Genomic DNA, 11,634 nt, shown 5'->3' on the forward strand with positions numbered 1-11,634 from the left:
GTGACTCTGTTAGTCACCATTACAGGAAATAAGATGAGCTAAGCCAATCCCTTTTTTGGCTGATGAAAACAGTCACAAAATTTGATACTGTGTTTGTGACCTAGTCTGCTTGAGTATGGAGATATTCTAATATTGGTCAGAATATTCAAAAATGGAGGCAAAGTTTTCAGACACATTTGAAAATGTTTTGTTTGTATTTTGCAAATTATTATTTGAGTTTTATTTTTATAGAGAGGATTGTAACTTCCTCACCCTAAGTTACTAATAGCAAACTAAAATCAAACCTATTTTCCTGCAACGTACAGCTACACCAAAGTTTTGTGGTCAAGTATTGCAGTTTAGGCAACACAGAGAACAATTTTAGTTTGCTCCTGGGTGTGTTTTCCTTTAAAAGCCAAATCCAGCCATATCTGTCTAGAGAGAGATTTGCAAAGAACTGTGTATCTCTTCTGCTTTTGACTGTTCTTGGAAGTAAATAAAACTCTCAACTGACACCTATGTGGTGTTCTTTGGAGAATGTGTGGGGCAAAGAATGTAGCTCTTTTAGAAGCAAATTGCTAAACTGCAAGTGAGAAGGGAAGAGTGATGAGGGTAAGTGTGTTAACTGTAGAGAAACCTGATTTCTGAGTGCCTTGGAAATGCATTCCTGGGAGATCTTTTCCTGAAATACTGTCCTTGGTTTTCAGATGACCGTTTCCCTGATTATGGCAAAGTAGAATTAGTGTTTTCAGGATCTCCGGAGAAAATTCAAGGTGAGTATATGGCATACAAAATTGATTAGTTTGAAAATAAACCGTATTGAAATATATAATTTAAAAAAAATAAATAAATCTTTTTTTCCCTCTTTTATTCCACTTCTCTTGTAGAAGATCTGAACTTCAACTTTAGTGTTAAAATATGTAATATCATTACTCCTTGAAATTGAGCATAAGAGCAGTCAGAACCAGAACAGTTGCTGACGACTAGTTAGACATATGTGTATATCTGTGTAAAGCATGCATAGTATAGGTATCTTGGAGTGGCATAAGTGACTGAAGTGGCTTATCCCATAACCTTTTTTGAATGTTGTCATAACTGATTATGTCTGCAGTGGTGAAATTTGGACTGTCCTCAGTTTAGCATAAAGAGATACAGCTATAGTTGTGTTGAAAATGCTTCTGCTCTGAAGTTATTTGTAGGGTGTATCATGTATGCCTCCAGAATTCTATAGTAATGTGTCTAAAATCATAGATAATTAAGACCTGCATTAACAACTTAAGATCATGCTTTATATTTATTTAATTCTATTAATGGATTTCTCACTCATTTTGTCGTGTCTCAAAAAGTATGGATTCTGCCTGAGACTGAACAAAAACCAAATAGTCTTAACTGTCTCATATATATTCCCATTCAGTGTCCTGTAAATTGCATGTATTCTTTTACTTTCCCTACGTTTGATCATTTAGAAACTTGTAGTAGCAGCCAGCAAGAAGTTGGATTCTGTCCAGCTGAACATGAAGATCTCAGCCTGTTGGAAAGTCATATAAGAAAAACAGTTTTATAAATAAATTTGTCTCGCTTGTTCTAAACATTTCTGGATAGTAAGTGCTTGAAGAGAGGCCAGCTGATGTATCTGAAAACGGATAATAGTTTTTTTTCAAGTCTCCCTTAGATGGCAAATCAGAGGTGTGTTTTTTAGCAGGCTCCAAGTTGTTGGAAAGTAATTGGAAAGTTCTAAGTAATTGGAAATTTGTGTTCAGTTGTTACCTAAGGGATTAACTGGCTAGGAAAAAGAGTTCACCTTCAAATAATTTTGAAGAGATTGTAAATAAGTACTTTTCCACATAAAAAATATTATAGAATCATAGAAAAACTGAAGGATATATCTAGTCCATCCTCCTGCTGAAAGCAAGGTCATCTGTGTGATTGGAGCAGGTGGCCCAAAGCTTTGTCCAGTCAAACCTTAAATACCTCAAAGGATGGAGACTTCACAGCCTCAATAGGCAGTGTTCCGATGTCTGACTGTCCTCACAGTGGATTTATTTTTTTTCCTTATATTGACTCTGAACTTCTCTAGATTCAATTTATGTCTGTTCTTTGTTGTCATTCCACCTTGCTCACACCTGGCGCTCTTCTCCATGGCCTTTGGGGAGCTGCTCTCAGGTCTCACATAAGACTATCTCAGCTCCACACTGTGGCACATAGACATACACAAGTCTATGGGACCAGATGGGATACACCCGAGGGTGCTGAAGGAGCTGGCTGGGGTGCTCGCCAAGCTGCTTTCCATCATTTACTAGCAGTCCTGGCTGACTGGGGAGGTCCCAACAGATTGGAAATTGGCCAATGTGATGCCCGTATATAAGAAGGGTTGGAAGGATGATCCAGGAAATTACAGGCCTGTCAGCTTGACTTCGGTGCCTGGGAAGCTGATGGAGCAGCTCATCCTGAGTACCATCACAAAACACGTGTGGGACAACCAGATGATCAGGCCCAGTCAGCATGGGTTTATGAAAGGCAGGTCCTGCCTGACAAACCTGATCTCCTTCTACGACAGGGCGACCTGATATTGGATGAGGGAAAGGCTGCGGATGTTGTCTGCCTTGACTTTAGTAAGGCCTTTGACACCATTTCCCACAGCATTCTCCTGGCCAGCAGTGTGCCCAGGGGGCCAAGAAGGCCAATGGCATCCTGGCTTGTGTCAGCAATAGCGTGGCCAGCAGGGACAGGGAAGGGATCTGACCCCTGTACTTGGCATTGGTGAGGCCGCCCCTCGATTCCTGTGTTCAGTTTTGGGCCCCTCACTACAAAAAGGACATTGAATGACTCGAGCGTGTCCAGAGAAGGGCAACGGAGCTGGTGCAGGGTCTGGAGCACAGGTCGTACGGGGAGCGGCTGAGGGAACTGGGGGTGTTTAGTCTGGAGAAGAGGAGGCTGAGGGGAGACCTCATCGCCCTCTACAGCTCCCTGAAAGGAGGTTGCAGAGAGCTGGGGATGAGCCTCTTTAGCCTAGTAACAAGCGATGGGACAAGAGGGAATAGTCTAAACCATCCCTGGTGCAGCTTGAGGCCAGATAATAAGCATTTCCTTCCAGAACGGGTTGTTAGGTGTTGGAATGGGCTGCCCAGGGAGGTGGTGGAGTCCCCATCCCTGGAGGTGTTTAAGAGTCGGTTGACATAGCGCTGAGGGATATGGTGTAGTTGGGAACAGTCAGTGTTAGATTAATGGTTGGACTGGATGATCTTCAAGGTCTTTTCCAACATAGATGATACTGTGAAGAAGCCCTGGTACCTCCATCTTTCCTTACAGGGAAATCCTTTAGTTCTGACCACCCTGGTCACCGTCCCCTGAACTTGCTTCACTTCATATCTTTCTTGTGTTGTGTAGCTTGAAACTGGACACTGTATTTCAGAAAAAAACTGACTGTAATAGAGTTTTTAAGAAAGAATGCACTTTCCAAGATGATGAAAAACCTAAATAGTTAGGTTATAAACTTCAGAAATTTGTCTTGAGACAAACATCATCACAGAAACTCTTACAGATGGCTTCTGCCTGGATATAAAGGTGCAGGACCATAGCATTCTTGTCCTAATTTTATCTATCCTTACTTTGAAAGTCACATCACGTGAATAATACTCTGCTGTTTTAGAACAATTTACAATAGGACTTCTTTGTGAGACACAGCTGAAAAGTGGATTTCTTTGTTCCCTAATCTAGATAGAGGAACAAAGGCAGAAAGCTGATTTGATTTGTATCAGTGTCAAAGCCATGTTCAAGGTCATGAGTTCTTGATGTCTGTGCTTTGCTTTTGAATCACTGGACCACACCTAAATTCCTCATGGTATACATTTAAAAGCTGCATATTATCTTATGCCTTGTTAAGGGTAGAAAAATGTGGGTTACTGATGAAAATTCCAGGTGTGTTTGGCAGAGCATATGTATGTGTAGCCAAACACATTGAAGGCAATCCACCCAATCTCATGTTCTGCCAGGAGGCTGGAGAATGGATGAAACAGCGTATCTGACGCCCTGGGGGAGCTGGGTAGGACACAGAGCAGCAGTTTTCAGCTCTCCCTATTGATCCTCAGTGATTAAGTTGCTCTAGTATCAGAATGATAATCTGTAACAAAGTCTTATTTTAACATTCCTTTAGTACCATCTCTTTATAAATATTTGTGGTTTGATTTTGAAAAGCTATTTGTTTTATTGTGCCTGCCTATAGGGCTGGGTGGATCAGCTGTGTGGTGTTTAGGGGCTGATCCAAGTTATCAGAGCTACATCATAATCAATAAGCTCAAAACAAAATTCTCTGCTTGTTCCTTCTGTAATGGAACATAAATTAAGCCCTTTTTAAAGCTGGTTTATATAAACTTTTTTCCCCTATTGCTGCTGGTTATATCTCAGAATACAGTATTGAAGTTTGGGGAGCAAATTTCTGTCAGAAGGCCACATACATAAGTGTGTATATCATTACAAATGTGGCTATGATAATTTTTGATCTCAAATGTTTACTTTTTAGGATGTGAACACCTTCAGAAGGATCATGGAGTCATAGTTGATTACAATACATCAGACCCACTTATACGTTGGGATTCCTATGAAAACACGAGCTCTGATGGGGAAGGTGAGTAATTGGGTCACATGAGACCAAGGCAGAACCTTTCGCAACTGTGCTAGTGTTTGAAAGGAAGGAAGGAAAGCTCATTTGCTTGAACCTAATGTGACTCACTGATGTGTTAAGTACCTGTCTACCCTTCCCTGTAGCTTTAGTGGTTGTAATGGAGAGAAAGCTGTAGTAGTTGTTCAAGAGAGATTCTTGTTAATGCACTGAATTGGACTGATATACAACTGTTTGATATGAGTTAAATTATTATTTGCAAATTTTCTTAAATTTCTTTTGTTCTAAAACTCCTAGTTGGAATTCTAATAAAGAATTTTAAGACCAAGAAAATGACGTAGCGAGTAGGTAAGCTTTCAGTACTTACTGTTACCTGGATTGTTGCAGGAGGTGCGCTAGGCTGTAAAGGATGTGTGCATTTGTGTATTTTTCCTCATGAATTTACTTTCTTCTGAATCGCTCTTTTATTTCTTAGATATTTCTTCTGTAATCTGCTGATACATGCAGAAGATGAAAGCCTCCAGTAGATGCCTTCAGATTCTGATTCCAGTCAATGCTTTCCTGATGCTTTGCTTGAGTTAATGTTGTGCTTTTAATGGACACAGTTTTCCTGTAAAGACTTAAACGTCACACCTGTGTCTGCACATATGAGTTCACATGCAAACCTGACATTGTTCCAAGTAAAAACATGAGAGAAACACTGAATGAATGCCAAAATTCTTGTTTTCACAACTCTCCTGTTATAAAATGAGAGAGAGGTAGAGCTAGGATACTTAATTAGCTGCTCTCTAGGCTTAGTTTCCATTGATTTTTATAATTTGAATTCAGCACTGACCGTCTAATGGCTACATCGGTGAGGGTTTTGGGGGCAGAGGCATACTGGGAGCTTGACTTCTTTCCACTGCATCAGTCTTATACAGGAGTACTTCCTACTCTATAGCTGACTCGTATTTGCAGAAAACTAGGGGAAAGAAAGAGTGGAAGAAAACAATCATTTGGCACAGTTACATGGGGTAGGTGGAGCACTCCATAGGGAGTCATCAGAGATTTTATAGTTGGATAAGACTGTGCAGTATCTTTAGATTAGAAGGACTAACATCAGAGTGACTGAGTCTTGGGTGAAGAAGATATCTCAGTTTCTACACAGGATGCTTCCATATAATGTGCTCCCCTGCCATCTTCTTCCCCTTCCTTTTTATATACATAGCCTTTAGCAAGCAATGTATTGATGTCAAATATTTTTTAATTGCTAAGATTGTTTGGATAGATGGATTTTACCTTCCAATCCTCTTGTATTTCATTGTAGGTACAGGAAATGTAAAGCAGATAAATGTGTAGGCAGCACACTGTTGGAAAATACAGAACTATATGCTGCTCATTTCCTGTAGAAGACTTGATCACAGACCATTCAGAAGTACAACTGCCTTGTTTCCCTGATGTTCAGAAGTCATACATGTCACTTAATAGTATTTTATGTCTAATTTGTGTGCACAACATTTTTAATTACATGAGATACAACATAAATATGGGGCTTTAGCGTAGATTTTGAGAAGTTTATTGTGCATCCGCAGAGAAATCACTACAGTTGAGCTAGAGAATATACCATAAGAATGTGAGTTGTACCCAGATACTCTTTTCTCAAGCAAACATTTAGGAGGTGGGGCTTTTACCCTGTGATGCTCAACAGTCAAATCGCAGGCAGATCATTTGTCTCTGTGTAGGCTGGGCAAAAGATGAGGAGGGGCTAAAGTATATACACAGGGGACAATTAAATTTTTCTTTTAAGGATGAGATCTGTACTCAGCAAAAGGTGATCTTAGTCTGTTGCTTAAGATAAACATAGATTGCTTAGATCTTTTACACAGGATTTATAAATACTAAGACAGACATCTCTTATGGCTTGTTACAGCAGTTGAATATTGTGTTATTTGCATTAAGAAGATGTATTGAGTCCTAGTTTTCACCACAGGCGAGAGATGACCACTAATAGATGCTGATTTCACATGCAGATAGTGAGCAAAGTAAAAAACGTTAGTCTGAAGCCTTTAGCTACAATCCTGAAGGCAGAGAATCTTTTCTGTATCTCAAAAGATTAAGGTACAAGATGTGGTGCATATGATGCATAACATTGATGGTATGTTTAAGATTCAGGGAAGTCTCATACAGAGTGTCTGTTTCAGATCTATTCCATGTCAAGTTAAACTCCTAGCCTTATGTGGGAACTTGTCTTCAAGGTTTTAATTGTACCTGTTTTCCCACAGGAATTTCAATAGGAATAATGAGATGTGATTGTGACAGATGATTCCTCTATTACAGTTATACACTTTTCTGTTCATTTCAAAAATGTATGCCTATGAAATTCCAGATCAAGGTGGGCATGAAGGCTACAGCAGAGCTTTGTGAAACGGACAGGATTTGCTTTGTAGGTATACATGTGTGGAATGACTATTTCCAAGCTTATGTATTCAAATGGAAAACTAGAAGTCAACAGAAAAGCAGTATGTCTCTTTTGAAATCCTACACCTATTTGGCCTTGTTACCAAAAGAACAAAAGATGAAAGGACATGATAAAAGAAAAATGTACCCAAAGTATCTTGGTTTGTTGGCATGATACAGTATTGCAGACAGAAGTAATTGTCTTTTAAATGATCTTGAACCCTTTGATGGTAATAAGGTTGTGTACATTTGTGTTGAAGATAGTCAGACTTTGGACAGTTTGCTCTCTGGATTTAGTTCCTTATCCCTCATTCTTAACAGTATAGGAATTCTGACAATTGGAAGGCAATAAATTAGTTTAACTTCTTCTCATAAGTACTGTTTGTCTTCACATCCCTTGGGAAACGTATGTTGCACTAATGGTCCTCCATAACAGACTGAAGATTTTAAGTTTCTAATTCTAAGTATGTATCAGATTTCCTCCTTCTCAAGCAGTACATAAGCACAGAGACTTCTGTTATGCTGATTTTAAAGTATGCAGTCAAACATAGGAATTGGAACCACAAGAATCAGAAGGTCTTCCTGCTGCTGTGTAGAAGTCTGAGATAGTTGCCACTGGTTTTCTTGTGGTTTTAAAGTCATGGTACTCATCAAATCTTGTGCATGTTTTGTGGGCAGGAAGGAACAAAAATTACTTCTGATCTTGCCGAGTAATCATTTTTTTTTTTTTCCTCAAGACATCACTTACCATACAATAGATGCATATGGATTTACAAAAGGTTGCTCATTTGCTGCACTATAGCAAGTTGACCACAAAGATATGCCACCTGTGACCACAAATGAATAGTATCTTCTGTCAAAAGATTTAAATGTGTCCCAATTCCTCTTGATAATCGTGTTTTTCAGTTTATAACTTGGATGTTGTAGCTCACATACTTTTCAGCTGCACTTCACTGTCTTGTCTTCCTTTTGATTGCTACGGTCATACATGTCTTTTATATTGAGACTGATTTGGGGATTGGGATTGTTCATGATATTATTTTGGGAGTAGTTTGAAGTTGAAGTGATGGACTAAACTAATGTGGGCTTAGTAGCTATTATAATTAAAAACTAGTAAAAGCAATTACTGCTTGTAAGTATGGCATTTGGGGCAGGGAGAGGGGGAGTAGTGGTAAATGAGGGTGAAGTATTTTCTATGGGAACAGAAAGTTGAAAGAAACAAGTGATCCCTTCCCATTCCCTGAAAAACTTTTCATATGCTTTACACTTACTAATATTTCTCTCTAATACCATATCACAGGTAGTTTTGGAAGAAGCTTCCCCCTGACCAGAGGGAATAGGGAAATAGAAAAGGTTTGACTTATCTTCTGTTGAGGTTTGGGTTTTTTTTAATTCTCAGTGATAATTTTCAGGTTTATTACTTGTGTAGTAAGAGATACTGTTGATAAACACTCCTGCTGAAACTTCAATTCTCCTTTTGGATAGGAACCATCAGTTTTGTGGAACCCACTGGCAGATCCTGGTACAAGCCTGAGCTCTGAGGTTGTGTGAAAATAATATTGGAGATATTAAAATAAGAAGTAAATGTATTGCCAAAATGCACAAATTTGTTGTGATAGAGAAGGTGAATAATTGTAAGAAAAGATGACTGATGCTGTTCCTTTTGCACTGTCTATGTGTGGTTTATCGTAGCTTTATTCCAAGTATCCTGATAGCATGCTAAGATTATTCTAGAGAGAATGAATCTACCATGAAGGAACAACTCTGTCTTAAGATGATGACTCTGGGATGTGTGTGACTGAGATGCTATACTGCCATTTGTGTGTGCAGCATTCAGTTAGTTGAGATACAGGATTTTTTTGTGTTTTTTTTTTTTTATAAAGAAAACTGGTAAGCACCAAAGGTTATAGTTAGCCAAAATAGCATTTGTTTTAGTTTGCCTAAATTCAGTGGATTGGTAACAGAAATGTGCCTGTTTCTTGTTCAGTGTTCCATTTTAAGACATTTCACTTATTTTAATGACCACTAAATCCCTCTGCACTCTTTTGCCTGCCAGCTCTACAGTCTGTGGAAAGAAAAGAACATGCGCACATGTTAGAAATTGCTTAAAATTACAAGAGAAGGACTTGCAGCAAGTCTTTACTAGGCAGGAACTTCAGTTCTCAACAGAACCTTGCTATTTGTTTCCTAGCTTAACACTGTTTGATAATGAGAAAAGAAACAACTTTGGAAACAAAAGGATGTTTTTAATTCAAGCCAAATAGGGTAGGGCTTAGTGAATCCAAATTCCTGTATCTGGGGAGTGTTGCTTTACACATTTTCTAGCCTTCTGTAACTGTAATCAACAGCAATTAGTAAAAAATTGCCAAATATTTATAACTGGTTTGCTCCAGCTCTTTTTCTCTTCATAAAGGAAAGTATCCAAGAAGTGTCTCCAGGTAGGCAATAACCAACGTTCTGGTATGCACCCATGTCATGTGATTAGATGGGATGTTTGACTTTTATTGAAATTTTTTCTCCTCTTCAACCCAAAGTAAATAGCTATTCAGTAGGGAGGTGCCCTCTCATGTAGTTAAACACTTGTTTTCCCAGAGGGCCCCTTCAGTATTGCAAAATTCAAGGGCTGAGGCAAAACTGCCTGGCTTTGGTACCTTAACAGGAATGCAGATGCCTACCAAAGAAAACAGCAGGTTTGATGCCATTTCTGGTGAGTGAAGCTGAAGGATAAATTGATAGTGAATAAATGGTAATTCCAGCTTTTAGTCACCAGCTGGATGCAATATTCTTTAAGACAAAGAGAGATTTGTTAGAAGGTAAGGATGAAAAGGTGTCCTGCAACAATTTTCCCTCCTTCTATTTGACAGTGAAAATAGAAATAGTTATATAAAATAGAAAAAATTACCCTATAAAACGCTGCCAGCTTGACAGAGTACCACATCTGCCTTGGAGCATCTGCCTTTCATTGAATTTCTCCGAAGAAATTTATGTCTTCTATTTCTTGAAGTTTTGTATGTTTTGGGGTTTTTTTGTATATATAATTCAAATTTGCTTAGTTGTCTTAATCATGAGGCTGACAATGAGTTGCAGATAAATTAATATAAAATGGTTCCTTTTGTATGTCAGTAATACTGAATGCAAACATAGAATTACAAGGTTTCATTTCTACCTCTGCAGCAATAGGAAATTCTCTCCTTTAATACAGCATTGGTTGTAACAGTACTGTAGCTTAAATTTTTTTTTAGCTCAGTAAGTTAGGAACTAAATATAAAGTTCATGCAGGTGTTTTCAAGACTGTGCTTGGTTAACTAACATTGCTCTGGACTGTAATCCATTTTCATATTCTTGAGTTTTAGATTTTTTGGTTTTATGTTTTTTCTGTTAAAAAAAAAAAGTATTAACCGTATTTTGAATAGGTCAGTTAAGAGCTGACAGTTAAGTGCAGTCAGGGTCCAGACTTTCAAAGGATTTACTGATTCAAAGTGACTTTTTTTGGCTCATATTTAAAGAGTACCTCTTAAGATATACTGAACACCGTTTTGAAAGTCTTGTGTGTTTACTTAAGTGCTAAGCCGAGTTCCAGAGCGTGGCCTGTCAAGTTTTATTGAAAAATATTTTTTCCTTTTACGCAAACATGTGAGCATATCAATAAGGCAGTGTCTGAAGTGAGGAATTATGTGCGTTTTACTTAGTGCACAGGGACATGGATTTTGCTAGGTACCATTTGTCAGTTCTGCTGACTTTAAATTTACCATAAATAAAAACAGAACCCCCCCCAAAATGCTAACTGCCAGAGAGGCGTGGTTATACTGAAGATAAACATTGTAATTCTTATGTCTGTAAACAAGAACAGAATAGAATCAGGGTACCCTAAGCATTTACCTTAGGCCCCTGTTCTTTTTCATTAGCGTTGTTCCTCTGACAGCCTATACTTCCCTTTCTATTTCCTATGAATTCCTTTGCCTTTATTTTCTGTCAGCTCCACTTACATATTCTCCTGTAGCTTCTCTGCCTTTCATTCTCTGAAGGTTGTTTGGGCACACTTGCCTCCATACCCCAGGTATCTATGAGCAGCTCCTCATACGACCTGTGCTCCAGACCCTGCACCAGCTTCGTTGCCCTTCTCTGGACACGCTCAAGTCATTCAATGTCCTTTTTGTAGTGAGGGGCCCAAAACTGAACACAGGAATCGAGGTGCAGCCTCACCAGTGCCGAGTACAGGGGTCAGATCCCTTCCCTGTCCCTGCTGGCCACGCTATTGCTGACACAAGCCAGGATGCCATTGGCCTTCGGAGCTCTGCAGAGACCTGGACAGGCTGGAGCCATAGGCTGAGGCCAACTGGAGGAGTTTCCATAAGGCCAAATGCCATTGGCCTTCTTGGCCCCCTGCGCATAATGCCGGCTCCTGTTCAGCCGGCTGTCAATCAGCACCCCCAGGTCCCTCTCTGACTGGCAGCTCTCCAGCCAATCCTCCCCAAGCCTGTAGCGCTGCTGGGGGTTGTTGTGGCCCAAGGGCAGCCCCCGGCATTTGGCCTTATGGAAACTCCTCCAGTTGGCCTTAGCCCATGGCTCCAGCCTGTCCAGGTCTCTCTGCAGAGCCTCCC

At 39.5% G+C, this 11,634-nt stretch overlaps 1 protein-coding gene across 4 annotated transcripts in view; it reads left to right on the forward strand.

Annotated features, from left to right (window-relative positions):
- Positions 1-11,634, forward strand: part of TNS3 (tensin 3) — a 200,180-nt gene that overhangs the window by 105,225 nt on the left and 83,321 nt on the right. For all 4 annotated transcript variants that reach the window (XM_026841769.1, XM_026841770.1, XM_026841767.1 and 1 more), the window contains 2 exons: positions 687-752; positions 4,499-4,603. In XM_026841769.1, the coding sequence (XP_026697570.1) occupies positions 687-752; positions 4,499-4,603 (171 nt within the window). The remainder of the gene's footprint in view (positions 1-686; positions 753-4,498; positions 4,604-11,634) is intronic.

Source organism: Athene cunicularia (assembly GCF_003259725.1).
Source record: "Athene cunicularia isolate RWA chromosome 2 unlocalized genomic scaffold, athCun1 chr2_part1, whole genome shotgun sequence".
Taxonomy (NCBI): domain Eukaryota; kingdom Metazoa; phylum Chordata; class Aves; order Strigiformes; family Strigidae; genus Athene; species Athene cunicularia.